Source organism: Falco punctatus (genome assembly GCF_963210335.1).
Source record: "Falco punctatus genome assembly, chromosome: 4".
Classification (NCBI taxonomy): domain Eukaryota; kingdom Metazoa; phylum Chordata; class Aves; order Falconiformes; family Falconidae; genus Falco; species Falco punctatus.
In genome coordinates, this window is record NC_137583.1 from 33,674,542 (window position 1) to 33,691,999 (window position 17,458).

The following is a 17,458-nucleotide window of genomic DNA, read 5'->3' on the forward strand; positions in this document are numbered from 1 at the left end:
TGGCACAGGAGTTAGCCATAGCGCAAGGACCCAACACTTCCATCAGTTACAGATCCCTGACTAGGGACCAGGCCTGATGGTCACACACCCGTGAGCCATCCCCGTATTCCGGTCCCCAGCAGTGGAACACACAGGAGAGCTGCCCCTGAACTTCAGCCTGAGAAGAGCCTGACTCACCACCAGAAGCACTGGCCCTGAATCCAACCTGAGGTTCAAGCACAATCCTCCCTTTTAAAATTTAGATGAGAAGTTCTGATTTGGCCCACCTAAGCCCCACCTGTGTGGGTCAGTGGTCACTCTACTCTCAGAAGTGAAACTGTACCTGTGGGGAAGAGCGATGATTCAAATTAGTCCAACAGACCAGTAATTAATAAACAGGAAATATTCTTATTTACACTTTATAAGCTCTAAGTGTTGGCTGTGTCCATGCTTTCTGATGGATGCTATTCCCACTTCCTTTGTTACACTTGCCAAGCACTCCAGCTCTCAGTGACAGCAACTATAGCTAAAGACAAGACTTGCAGGGCCAAATTTTGTCATTTTTCATCTTAGTGTCACTGCTGCGCAGAGGCCCTGCAGGGGCTTTTTTGTTAAGAGATTCTGCTATTTCAAAGGGCTTTTGCTAAAGAACAATTTCACAATTATACCTGTTAAATTATATACTTATAATATATAAATAATATATAAAAATAAATTATACCTGTTTAAACAAAGCAATAAAAAAGCAACAGTAAGAGCTCCATTTTTAACAGCTTAAAAGGGTATCAGAGTTTATTCTTGAACAGAAAAGGGAATAAATAATCCTGAAGATGACAGTGTATCATTAGATATTGTAGCCATGACAAAAAACTCTCCCACCTCAAATCACAGAAAGCCAAGTACTTCCATTCTTTTCTCAGGACTAAGCAAAGACCGAAGGCATAAGGATGCCTCCATAGCAGTCCTGCAAACGAGCCCTTTCAGTCCTTACATCTTGTCCCATATTATTTAAAGACTCTGCGTGTGTAATTGAATGCAAATAGAACAGCACATCAACCATTTCATTTTCTTGAGGAAAGCAGATTATGTTGGTACACATCTAGTTTTTCCCTTCCAGTTCGTTACTTCTGACTGTTGAAAGCAAATAAAATCAGGGACAGAATAACAAAAACAACACAGAGGACTTCTGGAAGCTTGTAATAGTAGGATTGAATTTTGGCAAATTATAAAGAAAAAAAAACCAACTCCCCATATCCAATAACTAAAATTCTAACTGAGAAAAGTGACAAAAAGAGTAACTTTATTGACTAGCCAGAATGAAACCAGACAAAGTGGATGAGATAACAGAGTGATGCAGGCAATCAGTATTTGTATGTCTGACATACAAACAAAGGCTTCTATCTCACTGTCCTTACCCAAGCGAGATTCCCACTGACATCCTGAAACTCTGAAACTGGGTAAATTCTGGCAGGCCAAGTCTCAGATTTATTTTCACATTTTTAAAAAATACAGATTTTTATTTATTCATTGTGAATAGGTTAAAAATACAGCAATAGCATATAGCAATATAATTCTAAACGTATGTCAAATATTTACTTTTTCCTCTTCAAAAGAATGTAATAGAATAAGTTGTGCATATTTCTGTAAACAATTTACATTTTCAAATTATTGACATTTCTGTTGTATAGCTAACTAACAATACCACCTTAGGACAGAAGGTAGTCTTCATCACTAAAAAAGCAGTATTTGCAAACAAAGAATTAATCATAATTTTTTCACTGGGCTGCATGCATATTTACATATCAGATCTACAGCGAACTGTCAGCAGCTTTAGCAACTACTGAATTTAGCAAATTAAACTACAACAAAAAGTATCAATAATTACACTCTACATCCTTTACATGTACATTTTGGATGGGCACACTCCTCTCCTCCTTACATGGTTGGTGGTAGTGTTAAACATGTTTTCTCATCAAAGAAGATCTCAAAAGAGTTGGCATCAATACATTATGAGGAAAACAAATCCTTGTGTCTGAATTTTTTGTAGTGCCTACACTGTACTGGTTCTGCACAAAACACTGACTATTCAGCTGTCTTCAGAGGCGAATGGCACATTCACCTTTCATTAAGAGCTGATATTTTAATGCTATGAACTGAAAAAGCAAAAAGGCCACATCCAAAAGAGGCCTTAGGCACCTAAACCAGAACTTTGGCTAGGCACTTAAAACATCCACCTCACTTGCTGGCTTACAAACTCTAGTTCTGTTTTAGCATATTAGGTGCAAGGATTTGGTTCTTTCAGTACCTAGCTTAATACCTACCTAAGCCCAACTAAGATCTAGAAATCAGGCATTCCTCCATTAACAGGTGAAGACCTTCACTCTCAAAACAAAAAACAAAATAAAAAGGTCATGAGCACTACTTTCCCACACACCCTACATCATACCACAAGAAGATGTGGCCACGTGTTGCAAAGCTACTCATGGCTACAACTACCTGGTGGTTATAGCACCCACCTAGAAGTACAACACCCAAGGATAACTTTTCCTTCTCTCCTAGAAAGGATTCAAATCTTCCCACCTCACGTCCTTAACCACCAGGATATCACCCCTTGGAGATGGTGGCTGTTGTTACTAACATCATGCTGTTTAAACAATTAATTCAAGATCCACTTGTCAGAAAGAGTAAATGGGGAGCACGAGTTTGGAGCCCAGTGGTGGGTACTCATCCAGGTAAGAAAGAACTGATTTCTGTTCCTTGAACCGTTTCTAGATTTTACAAGAAATTAGTATTACTGGGCTATGCATCCAAGAAGTCCCAATGAAATCAACTGCATCATCTAGCAGGCTGCATTGTTTTAAGCATGCTTTTAAAAGCTCAGCTAAAGTGAGGCTAGTGAGCATTACAGGTCATTCAGCAATTCACAGGGGCTGCCCCTTATTCAGATCAATTTACACCCCCAGGAGACTGTAAGGCCAAGAAGGCAAAAGCTTCCATCTTAATCTCCTGCAAAACATGACTGTTAACCATGACCAAGAAATAGGAATAGCTTCTGTACTACCCATACAGATGGCACAGCAGCTTTGGAATAAAACATTGGATTTGGAAGAAACTTACCTCTATGCAACGATAATTCAACCATCACCATGTATTTGTCCTCCCGTTACTGGTTAGGATTATGCAAACAGGACACAGAAATTCAAGTGTTTGGGGAAAATACTGCGTTTTTTAACCAGCGATTTTTTCTAACTTGTGTTTGATACCATTTGCAGATAAAACACTATTTTAAAAGCTATTTAAACCAGACCAATTATTTTCTATACATAGAAATTGCTGAATCAACATCCTCTAAGCTTTTCAAACATCCCTCTGGAAATGGTAGAAAGTAGAAAGTATATTTTCATTTTAAGTGAGATTATCTAGCTTCAGTGAGAATTGAGATGTCACTGTAAAAGTAACTTCAAATTACCCACGTATTACAGATCTTGGTACTGCACATCATTGAACAAATATCACATAAGATCAGTAGAATTTTATACAACTAGCTGCTTATATGGTGCAAAATGTGAAAATGAGAGGTAGCTGGATGCCTCACCAGGAACATCAGCAATTTTCTGATGGAAAAATGTGCAATCTTGGTAATGGATAAAACATATTCCACCCTGATTATCCTCACTGCAATCTGAAGCATCTTCCAGGCCCTCCCCAAACTGTAAGGATTCTATCTGGAATTTGTTTGAGAAGAATAACAGAAGTGTCCCTAGACTGAGACTACTTATTAAAATTAGTAGCTGCATGCTTAAATTTAAAATGTACATTCACATACAAACTTGGTGAGATACACCAAAACCGATGAAGAAACAGTGAAAATTTAGGAAGGTGTTTTTCTGTTTGCAAGGAGGAGAAGAAAAATGTAAACACACCAATCATCTGCTCTGTAAAAAACAGAACATGTGAAACCTAAACATCAGCTTCAAATATATATTTTTTTTTTCAGGAAAACTAGGCCCCTCAGTTCTAAACAGCTAAAAAAGCACAAAAGCACAAGTGTCTGTATTACAGCTTTAAAACACTAGCAGAAGTATGCTATGGCACCCTACATACCACTTACATTTGGATTTCTCCCCTTAAAGAAAAATTAGAAAACTAAAATATGAAAAAAGAACCTGGTAACGTGACATAAAAATAGATCTTTTTAGCTGCAAATGCAGCAAGTCCATAAAAAAAATTATATACAAGAACTGCTTAATTGCAGTGTTATTCTTCCATCATCGCCCAAGCCTCTTCTGCTTTTTGGTAGTACTGATTTGCCAGTCTGCCTTTCATGGCTTCCATCGCTGCTTCTGCTGCCTCTGTGTACAGCTCACCTAGAGGAGGAAATAGTATCGTGGTTAAACAAAAACCACCTCTTTATTCTGAAGCATTTAAAGGACAAAAAGAGAAACTGAGGTCAAACTAGAGGGCCGGATGTTTGGGTGTATTTTAATAGCCATCAGCAGAGTTACATCAGCTGGGAATCTGGCTTTTGCTCTTCAAATTGAAAGTTGTATGACTGGCTGCTGATGGCTCTTCTATTTAGAAGGACTGGCCTGTAGGATCCCCCAAGACGATTCTAAGACTTAGATGCCTGACACGCAGATTACACAAACAACTAAGACAATGTCACATAGGGCCTGGGAGTCATGGGTGTAACTGAAAATACAAGCAGCAAACTGCAGTTCAGTGGCCTCACAGGGAGTGAAGGTTGCTTCCTAGTGACTCATTGTGTCACAGGATTGGACCTGGCACCACCCACCACCCCAGTCACTGGCAAGATCTTGTTTTCACTGCTTCCAGCCTTGTATCACCCAGCATCATTACAGCTTCATCCACAAATCTGAGGGTACTGACCCTCTGTATAACAGCTGAAAGTAGGAAATGTATTTTGGGGATACATGCTGGGTGAAAAGGGAAGGAAAAAACAGGACTACTGGTTATAGAAACAGAACGAGGCCTCACCTGATCTCTGTGGATCCTTATTCAGTTGGAACCCTCCCGTCATTAACATCTCTGCTTCCCTGGCCAGGAGCAGATACCGGGGCTCGTCCTGAGTGCCATCATATTCACCTCCCTCATCGTAGTCTGTCATGTTCAGTGCAGCGTTGTACCAGTACAGCGCCTCCTTCCAATCCTGTACTCTGAAGTTAAAAATAATTTTTGAAGATGGTTGCATTACGAAACGTATGTACTTTGCATTGGAGATTCAGAATTCAATTTTGCACTACCTTCTCAGAGCCTTGATGGTCTCCAAGAAAGCAAATGTTCTTATGGAGGCTCACTAACTCCACACTGCAGCATCAGATGACTATATCAAAATTAGGCTGGGGTCACTTTATGCAGTAATTACAGAGGAGAAAGAATCAGACTAAAGTGTCTTGCTCAACTCCAGAGTCTGAGCTTCATTACTAGATGTACGGTTTCCGTCTGGCATTTATATTTGTGAAGATAACTTATTTGGAAACAATCTGAAGTTGCAGAGAGTCTTGTTTAATAAGTACCTTAAACCCAACGATTTTCATATTGAGAACACTCTGCACTTCAATGAGAAGATTAATTTTATTTTAAATTTCATAATTGCCAAGAGTTTCACTGTTGTGTAAAACAGAAAACTCAAATAACAAAGACATGCTACAATACAAAAGCAGAAAAATCACTATCACCACCTATTACATTTAGTACCTAAGGAAATTAATATTTGGCCACTTCTAAAAGCTCATCTAAAATGCTAGAAAAAAAAAAAAAATCAAACCAATACACTGTGTGGCCTTTTGGCAAATCACGATCTATTTCTTCGTCAGAATGTTGCTCCTACCCCTCCTACCAAGATAGCAGTGCTGGCCAAATTGAAAAAGACTTACTGAGGTAAAAGCATTTTTAAACATTTTCAAGCTTAAAATCATCCTTAACTAAAAGTAACATCCTCAGCATTAAGACAATGTTCCTGTGAAATTTCCATTCGTACTTTCGTTATGAAGAGCACTGAAAGACTACAACTGTGACAAATACTTTGTTCATCTGACTGCATCCCACCTGTAGCCACTTTACAACTTCACCTATTTCTCCTCTTCTACAGCATCTTTCAAAGGTTTATTAGAAAAACAACCTCACATTTAAAAAAAACCCCTGTGCTTTCAAAAAATCACTAAGGAGGAGACATGGCAGTTGTAAATACTTTTAACTTATTTTTAGAGTACCACATCTCTAGAATAACTCTTCTGTTCATTTTTCCCCAGGATCTTCCAGTATGCAACTCCCAGCGAAGTAAAGGCGAATTTTACCACCAACTTCAGAGCAAAAAAACCTTGGGTATCATGGGGCAACCTTGGTACAAGGGCTAAACTCAAACACGCAGGTGGATCCAACACACGTGCAGGTGTCCAACAGAGGAAATGATCTCTGACTTTCTGTCTGTAATATATCATGGCCTAAACCCTGCTTTTATTCATACCTGGGCAAGCCTGAAGTAACTCAAAAACACTACTTCATAGTGTTACTTAGGACAAAACAGCTTTTTATATGAAAGACATACAGCAAGTGCTTCTCCCCCTGCTCCCCCTAACTTGGTGGTACTCCACTGGTGAAGTTACTCAGTCATGCACAGTACCTGTCTGAACCAAGATTTATGCCTGTATCGTATGCTCTTGCCACCAGAATCATGGAAGGTCGGTCTCCAGCTTCTGCTGCTCTCATCAAGTAATCAAATCCTTTATTTCTGTTCTCCTTCGTGTCCTAGTAAAACAAACAAGACCTTTAAAGTGCATGTTTCTAAGTAAAAACATCCCTTCCTTTAACACTTGACACACTTTAAAACAGTTTCTGCAAGTTAGTAATGGCTGCAAGTGTTTAGTACATCTGAGAAACATACCCAGACACAAGAAACGAAGAAGCTGAACAGTGAAGATCACTTCAAAAACTTCCAAAAGCATGCAGTCATTTGCTGGCAAAACCAGGTACAGGCAGCAGTTTTTTGCTGCTTTGTCCAAGTGCTTAATTACAACGTTATCTATTTTCTCTGAAAAGGCTACAGAACACCTAGCTATGGGTATTGTTTTGTCTCCATTTCCTGCTATTCTTATGTTATTTTTACAATGGACCACCATTCTGCATTTTGGAATTTTCTTGGAACTTTCTGTTTACCTCCAGAGTGACCTCAGAAAGAATGTGATGTGGCAGCTGAGAGCACATGAGTCCTAATCCCACGATGGCTTCCAGCTCCCCACAGTCTGCAGCACGCTCGAGGTGAAACAGGGCTGACTCCTGATCCCATTCCTTGTCCTTCTCACAGAAACGCCCAGCTTCATGATAGCGAACCATGGCCAAATGAACCTAGAACACAATTGAACAGGAAAGGACACAAATATTAAACGTAGATCTGATTCTTCAAAAGCCCTGTGCCCATACTAAGGCACAAAAATACCTCTCTGAGATGACTAGTTAATTAAAGCTAATTGTGCGCCTCTGTGACTGAGCAGAGGACTAGTTTGATAACACACAGACCTGGAGCCTGACTTGTGCCTGAACAGATTAAACAGACAAAAAGTGATGATTATACACAGTGTAGCTGCCTCTCCAGTTCTGTAAGCTCAGATACAAGCTTTACAAACTTGACTACTAGGGATAAAAGAGCTAATTCAGCAAGACAGTAGCTGCCACAACATTTTCCCACATTAGTGTGCCCCAAGCAGTATCCCAGTAGGTTGCCACATCAGTGCACCAGGTCTTACGGGCATGTCCCAGCATATCTGCTAGAGCCTTGGAGACCTTTAGGAGGGAGTCATAGTTAAAAGCACCCAGCCTACAACTGCCTAACATGCCAGCCAGCAGGGCAAACGGCATGACTAAGGGTCACAGACTTACGTACAGCAAGAGCCCTCACAGAAAAGGAATTAACCTGAGGCATAGAAAATCAAGGTGGTTATCCAGGGTAAAATCGTCATATCGCTGAAGTCCTTATCATCAGTGGGGGCAGCATTTCATTCCAAACATTCCATGGGATTTTGAGGGCGTTTTTTCCTCCTATGCCCAAGGGAAAGGCAGGTCTCCTCAAACCAAAAGGTTTGAGCATCTGAGGCTCTCATGATGTTCAGGAAGATCTACACTGTGCGTTTTGAGTGTGGGCTTAAGCCCATATATGAACCCACACTTCATTCACATTTGAATCATCTGAGATAGTCTGGAGAAAAAGGAGTTGGTCAGTGCTGCCATTTTTCAGGAGCTCAACCTTGCCTGTTTGCAAGGTATGTGGGTCAGGCACACCGTATCTATCCCACTATCTTGCGTGATGCCTCTGGAAAGGCAGATGAACCAACAGCAGGGTCCTTCCCAAAAGAGTCTAGATGTTGCAAGTCCAAAAGCAGATGGAATTAATGGGTTCCTAAGCTTAGATGTCACTTATAAAATATCAGTAGGTGACAGAAAGCTATAGATATGTTACTTACTTTCACTTACACAAATAACTTATGCTGGGCAACACCTCTGCGTAAGTAATAAATACAAGACGTTTCTTTCCAGCTGGCAAGAACAGGACCACTAGACCCATCTTACCTTCCCAAGGACTGACCTCCCAATTTTCTTTTCAAGTTCTAGTGCATTGAGCCTCTGAATTTCTTGGGCAACACAGGATGGTCTGTGGATGTGGACTCTGGAAGAGTTGTAGAGATTCCATTTCTCCACACTGACCTGAAATAGGGAATATACTATTATTTCTATCCAAGATTAGAATTTCCACACTATTCATATGGATTACTATCCAGAAATCAAAGCCTCCATTAATATTATTACTTATTAGTAAATACTGTAATTTAAGACATAGCTTTCAAAAGTCATGTTAGTAGCTGAATAAATGCTTATTATTCTTCCCTAAAGAAACAAGAGTAAAGCCCTCTATTTCTAATCCAAACATTAAATATCTTCCATAAATGACATCAGCAAAGCAACACATTATCTTTAAGTTCTGAATCAACAAAAAAGGTACTTTTAAAAAGAAGCACCTGAATAGGCACATTGCAAGCACTGAAGTCATCAATGCACAAAAAAAATTAAACCCATACTTTTCTGGTCAGAATTTCAGTTCAAAACATTTTAAATGCTGCTTGCATTCTACAACTCTAGAAAAATTAAAAGCAACAATGCAGAAGATGATAGGCAATACATGCATTGGTGTTTCTCCGGTCATCCAACACAACTGAGAACAAACAACTCTTCAACATAATGGGAGAATGGGAAACAGTAGCCAGAAACAACCCCATCAAAATGAAAGCCTTTGGAGGTACACAGGGGAAACACAACAGGGAAGGATGCTGGCACCTAACTTTCAATATGTTAAAGCTGTTTCAATTTCCTGAAACAGCAACATACAATCACTACAAGGAAATTCTGAAATCTGTAACTAAATTACTAATGGTTGTAGAATAATTACTAATTCCTTGCAGAATAGAGTTGTTTAAGTTTATAGCCACAGAAACTAAGTATCACAGAAGCTACATTTTGTAAAAACATAAAACAAGGTCTGGTCTTCCCTAGTTCAGTTAGATACACACTGAAGAGAGCTACCATCAGGTTATTTCAAACATGGCACATTTTAAAACAAAGTCGCTCAACCACATATGGGACATAATTCCAAAAACAGAGTGCAGAAAGGAAATATAATTTAGTTAGGCAGAAAAAAAATCCATATAATTTTTTTTCAGTGAAAAACCCATGCATAATCACTGACTTATGTCAGGGATTAGTTACCGAGGTGAAAATTTGTTCATAACAGTACTTGTTTAAGTGGAAAATAAAGACAAAATAAAAAAGAAAACAACACAGAGTGGTAAGTTAATATATAATAAACATTCTTTAGCTGGAAAGGAAGGAAAACTGACATCTGATTTAGTGATGTGAAGTTAGATGGCAGATGAATGGAACAAAGGATAAACAGAGCGGCAAACTCATCGTCTATGAACATTTCTGATTTACCCTTGCACAGCTTCCCAAACTGTCTTCATCAGATTCATGTCTTCGGTTGTTGTTTGAATGGCCCTACATTAATGTAAAGATTGGCATCATTTAATTTGCAGTGACTGATGTGTGCCAGTTATCCCTCTAAACTATTCCTATCCAGCAAAATTAATAGTGATGACCAAAATAGCTTCCACTGGATCTTTTCCTCTCAGTGATACCACAGTATAAAAACAAACATACTGAAATGGTAAAGAATATGGCACATCCAGGCTTTAATCCTGTAAACAGGATATCCCATGACAAAGACCTTGCTGCTTCAGACGTGACAAAAGGAGTGGTATCTTTGGAGGCAGTATTCTCTTTCGCATTTTCTAATGAAATATCTAGTTAAGATCTTCAGGTCAAAAAGTTTTTATTTAATTTTGTATTTTAAAGGAGTAACCAACCAACGTACAGGAATTCTAAAGTTGCATATTAACTAACAACAACATTAAATTCTATAATATCTCAAGACATATAGAGTCATAGAAAGTAGAGGGTAAACCAGTCCGAAAGTAGATCATATTCATGGATTCCATATGACAAGAAGCTACCTACATTTCTCAAATGCAATACAGAATCTTAAAAAACCCCCACAAAAATAAGCAATCAAATGTAATGTTTGAAATTAAGCTCCTCGTTACAAATTGTCTTTTTCCTGTAGAAGCATCATTAACATTCCCAAGATGAACAAGTAATTTTACAACATGTGGGAATTTTCCCAACTGTTTCCTCTGTTTACAAAGTCTAGACCAAGAGGGATAAGAAATAAGATTTTTTTATGGAAACAGTACTAACAGGTCCAACTCTGCCAAACCCACAGTCAGGTTCTTACCCTCTCTCTATGATCCAGATCTTCTAGTTCACTTCTTTTTTCACTGGGATACCCACTGTCTCCACCATTTTCAGAATCCTAGAGGAGATAAGAAGAAAACATCACAGCATTAGCCTACCCTTTGTAAGGATTTCAGCTTGTCATTTGCTAAACCTTCTGCTGGTTCAATCAGATATGTCAGATGGATACACTGGATGGAAATGATTGTATGTTGTGTGGTATGTACCTCTGACAGACAGATCAAGAGTTAATGACTCAGAAGGTACTCTTGAAGTTTGTGTTCTCTCTTAGATACATAAAAAGAAAAAACATTAAGGACTCACTTTATCAAACCAAGAGTCCACTGAATAGTTCTCAGTCTTCAGTGGTAGCCAGTTAAAACAGTAACCGACAGCCCCTGGTACTAAGGTCCTAGCGCTGGAAAATGCCCATTGCAAATGTGCTGCAGCCTCCGCAGGTGAGGTGCTCTAACATCCCACAGTACCAGTATTTGCAGAGACCAAATCAATGGGGATTCTGTTTGGCTTTCATACCACAGCAGCTGGCACAAGTGCCAAAGTCACAACATGCATGCATGGTAACAGACACACACTTTAATTATCTGTTAAAATACACCAGATGCAAATACGTTTCTGGAGGAGAAAAAATAATGAATACTATTTTAAAATTAAATGTTCTTCCTTTATTAGAAACAGCAAATACATGCAGGTAACACGACCTGCAACAATGAAAGCAGGCAGAGTGCCTTTATGTGCTTTTACTGAACAAAGCCTTCAAGCAGTCTTTTAAAAACACATTCATTAAAGAACCGCAATGTCATTTTCTGTTGGAAAGGTACTCACCCTTTGGTTATCAAGCTGATCATAGTCTTTGTGAACCAAGTTATCTACTTCATTGAACACAGGCCAATCTAGGAAGAAAAGTATTTGTTTCTTATTGTAAGAATAACATGCTTGAGGAGAAAGCACTAGATACTATCATTTTACTGCAGTTTTTTCACAGAAGCATCTGTGCATAAATTATCTACATAGTTCTTTTAGTTTTATTTCTGCTCAAAGAGGAATGCAACAGACAAGTATTCTGGACTAAATAAAACACACTGTTGTATTCAAAACCAACAAAACAAATCACTGTCAAGCATTCAGGAACCCCCAAGTAAGTTACGTATGAGGCTCACTCACTAAGCATGTCCATCTTCTGGCTGTGAGGAGTTGCTGAGGAAGGAGAGCAGGGTAGAGAGTCAAATGCTACATCGCTCATGCTTTCATCTCCAGAGTTTTCAGACAGGCGGAAGAGCAGAGGAGGCCGACTACCAGAGACAGTTCTCACCCGGCTGCTGCCACATTTTTCCTCTGTGCCACGGAGAATCGTTTGAGCAGATTCCTTGGTAAAATAACAAGGAAGTCCCATGAATAATGCTTCTCTGTATTCTCAGCATGCCACATAAACCAACATGAATGTTTATTAGGAGTCCTCTACAAAAGAGTGGGTATAAATACACACATGTATATGTAACTATTGCTTTGAAAAGCTCTACTCCCACAAAATATCAAGTCCTGGCATTGTTCCAGTCAGAGAGAGTTCTGTTTACAACTGAATTTCATTCAAAGCATTTCATCAAATCCCATTCCCACTAATATCAGTTGAAAATGAAATCAGTTAAAGATGAGCATTTCTATTCTTTTTTCTCCCCAAATTAAGTTTGAGATACTAAACTTACTAATGATTTCAGCATTCAAAGATATACTTCATCCTAAATATATGTGTTACATGGTTTTCTATTAATTAAAGCTACAGTATTAACTCAGAGAGAAGTATGGATAAGTCAGCTTTAAACTGCTGTATTTTAAACTGCAATATTAGTGACTAAGGTGGCTTTATTTGCCATGTAAATAGCATATTTTATTTTTATTTACAGGACTTTTAAAGTTAGAATAAACCAGCTATACTGCTTAGTTATACTTTCTTGATCAAGCACTTACAATCAATTTTTTATTACAATCCAAGGCATCTTTCTCTTTGGATGAAAGATCAAATTGTGCAAGACCCATGCTTTTGCAAATCTTGTTGCAGAAATGAGAATGAAAGAACAAGGCCATACCTCGAACACCTACAGCATTAAAAAAAAAAAAAGGGAATAAAGGGTTTACTTGAAGTTTATATGATGGTTTACTTATCAAAAGCTAGAAGTCCCAAAACATTTCCTAAAAAATCAAAAGAGAAAGAAAAAGTCCTTTATAACAGACACAGCTCAACCCATTTCCCTTTTATTTTAAAACCTGTAAGGGCTTTTTACTCTCTGCAAGAGACGCACAGGATATAATAAAAAATTAATTAATTTGGCTGCATCATGAGAGACATGTCTAAATTTGATCCTGCTTACAAAACTTGTTGTGTCCTATGAACAATTACATGCATGGACACTTGGAGCTTTAAAAATTTGCAAGGCTTCTCTCCACATTCAGCTGTATCCATTCCTGCAACGTGGCAAGGAAATTAAAGGCCATAATTATTGCTCTTACATTGTAAGAAATTTCATTCATTTCATTACTTGTTTAAGAGTAGACCAGGAGACATGAGCCAGGATTAGCTCTCATTTTAGATGTGCCCTTGCATGACAGCGGCCCTGTTCAGGGACCCCTTCCAATAAACTTTCCCCAGCTGTTTTCAAGGCCCTCAGAAATGTGCCTGCTCACCCAGTCATGTAATGGCTACTCAGCAGACAGCTAGGAACAGAAAATAAGCATCCATTAACATGTGAAACAGGATCACGGATTTTACCTAGGTTGCCATCTCCAAAATCTGTACCGTTCTCTGTATGGATCTGAGGGTCTGTGTAAAGATCTCCAACTCCCTGGATATCAACAATAATGAGTTGGTGTCCTGAGCGTTCAAAGGTGAAGTGACTAAAGGCCTGGAAGAACCACAGAAGATGTCTGAGGTCTACTGAAAACAGCAACACATATTCACCTTTTATAAATGGAGAAAGAAGTCTGATAACCCTATTGGTGAAATATAACTGGTATAAACATCATGATGGAAGCAACCAAAGACTAAGACCTTCTCTAATCTGCCATCACTTCAGAGATGGGCTAAAAGTGGTAAGGTGAAAAGCAGCAGTGGGAACATGCAGGGGAGAGGAGACTGCTCTATTTCTCCTTCCTGTACTGGGGATTCTGTTTTCCACTATAGTCTTCAGCTTAAGTGGGGGGCTGCCTGGCAGAAGAAACAACAATGCGCTCTGAAGCCATTGCAGAGTAACTTCTGCATAAACATCCTGGCCATGCCTGTGGATCTCCAAGCTCTGCAGTCCTGGGACACTGGTTCCTTCTGCCAACAGGCAAAGCTCTGCCACATTTTTTAAAGAAAAGTAAACAGGAGCATCCCCACAAATTCTTTCCCCTATTATGCCCTCTGGGAGGTCCCCTGAATGGCTGATCTGGCTCTACATCCATGTATCAGATAACGAAATGTACATTTGTACTGTTAAAAGCAGTGTTTCAAGAATCAGGTATAAAGCACCCTTCTCTTTGGCATGAAGCTGAGACATTAGGAATCTTCTGGGAAGGCCTCCAAAAAAGTACTGCCAGGCCTGGGGGAGGTGGCTGGTGGTGATATACAAACATTTTTAACTGCAGCAAATCTCATGGAACATTTTGTTCCCAACCTGTGAAAGCATAGCACTGATTCAGTGTACAAAAGACAGCCCAGAACATAAACCCTCTGCTTACATTAAGCATCATGATGAATACCTTAAAAATACATGAAAAAAAAAGGAAAAGAACAAAACCTTCAAACCCCAGTAAAAACACTCCGTTGCTATGCTTACCACTGCATTTTTTCACCAGTATTTTAAAGTTCTCGCACAAAATCCAAGAATCACATGAAATATGTACTTGTATTTCTACATGCAATCTCAGTATGATCTTTTCAGAGGTTATAAGTGAAAAAACCCAGATTTTTACATGCAAATGGACTAGATTTCTTATTTACATGACTTGGATATCTGCCACCTCCTTTTGCATATTACATGAGGCACCAGAAGACTACTTAGTACATATTACATGAGAAGTCTCTTTCCCCCCTTTATCTGAGAGTTTGAAATATGTTGATGTCTGCAATTATGATTAGAGTCAAAGAGCTTAAGGTTTCCAAAGAGTATTAACCATGTTTGTCTCAACTAAAATCAAGACAGTGAAATGCAATAAGGAAGCACTCAGCACTTGAAAAAGCAGGCCCCAAATTAGAGGCAGACATACTGCAAAAAGAGAAATTAATTTGGCATTGTACTGGAAAGCCTGCAGTTTCCTTTCTTGGCAGTAATGCAAGACCTCTAAATAGAGCCAAGAAATTCCCTTCAGCAGACTTTATGGAAAGCACTGAACAAAGACTCACTTGCGGAGTAAGACGAATGTTGTCGTCTCGCACAAAACCAGAATTTGAGTTATATTTGATGTATTTGCCCTCAATGTAGTGTTCCAAATGAAAGAGAGGCTTTCCAGGTCTGTTCTTCATTTCAATAATACAGGTCTGTACTATATCCACCTGGGGAGGGAAAGAAGATAAACAATGACTAACAGAATACTGTCTTCAGATCAAAGCGTCTGTGAATCCCCCAGCTGTGAAAACTTTCCCAATGAAAAATGCTGAACAATTGCAAAGATCTGTCTGTTGACAAGGGGGTGGTGGAAGAGTCACATGCTCATTAGGCTATTGGAGGAATTCCATAAATTAAAAGCAGTCACTTCAAAACAGCTCACTTCTGCAACAAATTCTTCTGAAAATCCTTAGTAAGTGTTGCTTTTCTATTTTATTTTTCTGGGCACCTTAAGAGTACACTGCAAATAGTCTATACCCAGAGAGCACAACATACAGTAATTACTGCACAACTTGAAGAAATGCCTTTTCAGAGAAGGACTGAAGACATCTACCATTCAAGTATTTCTGTACCCTGCCTCATCTCCTTCCTCTGACCCAGACACATTCCTAAAGGACAAACCATCACAACTCTCGCTTTGTTTACATCTTTTCCCCCACGTGCTGTTTTAAACTTCCAGATTTCTAGATTCCTCTCTGTGCACTTCACTCCATAACCTCACCTTGCTGTTGTGAGACAGGTAGTTCTTAACTAACGCTCATTTGGGAGGCAACGCACACAGTCTGCATATCCAGAAGCTCTCATTTTGGCTATTACATTGTTAAGGCCCCCACACTGAGGTATACTTCTTGACCCAAGCATCTTGTCACGTCACACACAGTCTGTGGTAGAGCCAAGAGCAGGAACCAAGATACCACAGTGCGTGTACAGCACCCTTCCTACAAGCTGCCTCTTGCACTCATTTGAAGCCAGTTACACTCATGCATCCAGTACTAGCCATGGATTAAAGGGGCTTGGATGCTTTGTTGGTACATACAGTGGATGTACTCAACAAAAAGGCTCTACTGGCTGGGAGTGAAAGACAGCTGCAGTCCTTCATCCCTGCACTTTAGTTTCTTGTCTTTTAAGAAGCTGATTGTTGCTGCTTGAGGTGTTTTTCCCCAGGATGCAATGGCCAGCTTTTATCAGCAGCTATCCAATTTACTAGCATGGAAAAGCGCGAAGCTGTGCTGGCTGTACAAAACATTTAGCATGGACTGCAAAAAAACAGAAATACAGCCAGCAAAGCAGTAAAACCACTTCTTCCTGAATCTGATGTGTTTATGCACATCCCTAGCACAGAGGATGGGACTTCTCTTGATACCCTGAGCCTAGTGTGGTATTTGATCCATCCAGGACTTTCATACATCTTAATGCTTTGCACTTAACACAATGTGCTAGTATTGTCACCGAGACACCTGAAGGAAAGAAATCCACAGTATCTTCATTTTCTGGAAAAATTCTTGACCACCCCTCAGAAATCTGTATTTGAATAGCTTCATAAATTTATTCATGTTTGCAGCTGCTCTTAAAAATCAACACTAGTTAGGTGTTTAGATAGGTTTACAAGATTTAAGCCTCTACCTTCCTGGAGCACTAACAGTTAAGTGCTTACTAAGACTGCTGCTGGCAATAAATTCTGTCACATCTCTGGTTATCTCAAAAGCAGCTGTGTAAATATCAAAAGGAGCAATACAAACACCATTTTATTTTGGTCTTTGGTCAACAGCTGAGAACAGTCAGACATTCACAAACACATAGCTCCTAATGCTGGAAATATAAAGCAATTTCTGCATTTACTTCATTAAAAATCAGTTATCATTTAAAGGGAAAACACAGTAGGGCAGAATAATCTATCTAAACAATTAAATTTAATGGAATGTGAGACAAGTAATTCCCTCTAATCTGAAAACTAATCTAATAGGAAAGCAAGACTGCATTTTTGCTTAGCAAGATATTTGAATGTACCTGTTTTGGTGGCTTGTGCCGGTTGTACTCTTGTCCCCAGAGTTTTGCTTCCATCTGAAGTCGGACATCCTCAAAATACACATCCCTACCCACACTCTCTATGTATTGCTTGGCAACATAGTTATAAGCACCTTTCCAGTTCTGTGTGTGTAAGAAGTTGGACAGCTTTTTCCTGAAAGACAAATCAATTGCTGATGAAAAGAAAACTATGAATTTTAATTCAATCTTTCCCATTC

At 39.1% G+C, this 17,458-nt stretch overlaps 1 protein-coding gene across 3 annotated transcripts in view; it reads right to left on the bottom strand.

Annotated features, from left to right (window-relative positions):
• Positions 1-738: 738 nt before the first annotated feature.
• The window catches only part of EEF2K (eukaryotic elongation factor 2 kinase), a 34,308-nt gene continuing 17,588 nt past the window's right edge, over positions 739-17,458 (bottom strand). For all 3 annotated transcript variants that reach the window (XM_080387039.1, XM_080387040.1, XM_080387041.1), the window contains 13 exons: positions 17,223-17,394; positions 15,233-15,382; positions 13,619-13,751; positions 12,820-12,947; positions 12,019-12,220; positions 11,680-11,747; positions 10,838-10,915; positions 9,979-10,041; positions 8,563-8,697; positions 7,156-7,344; positions 6,623-6,747; positions 4,978-5,156; positions 739-4,346 (listed from right to left, as the gene is read on the bottom strand). In XM_080387039.1, coding sequence (XP_080243165.1) covers positions 4,237-4,346; positions 4,978-5,156; positions 6,623-6,747; positions 7,156-7,344; positions 8,563-8,697; positions 9,979-10,041; positions 10,838-10,915; positions 11,680-11,747; positions 12,019-12,220; positions 12,820-12,947; positions 13,619-13,751; positions 15,233-15,382; positions 17,223-17,394 — 1,732 coding nt within the window. In that variant the 3' untranslated portion in view covers positions 739-4,236. The remainder of the gene's footprint in view (positions 4,347-4,977; positions 5,157-6,622; positions 6,748-7,155; positions 7,345-8,562; positions 8,698-9,978; positions 10,042-10,837; positions 10,916-11,679; positions 11,748-12,018; positions 12,221-12,819; positions 12,948-13,618; positions 13,752-15,232; positions 15,383-17,222; positions 17,395-17,458) is intronic.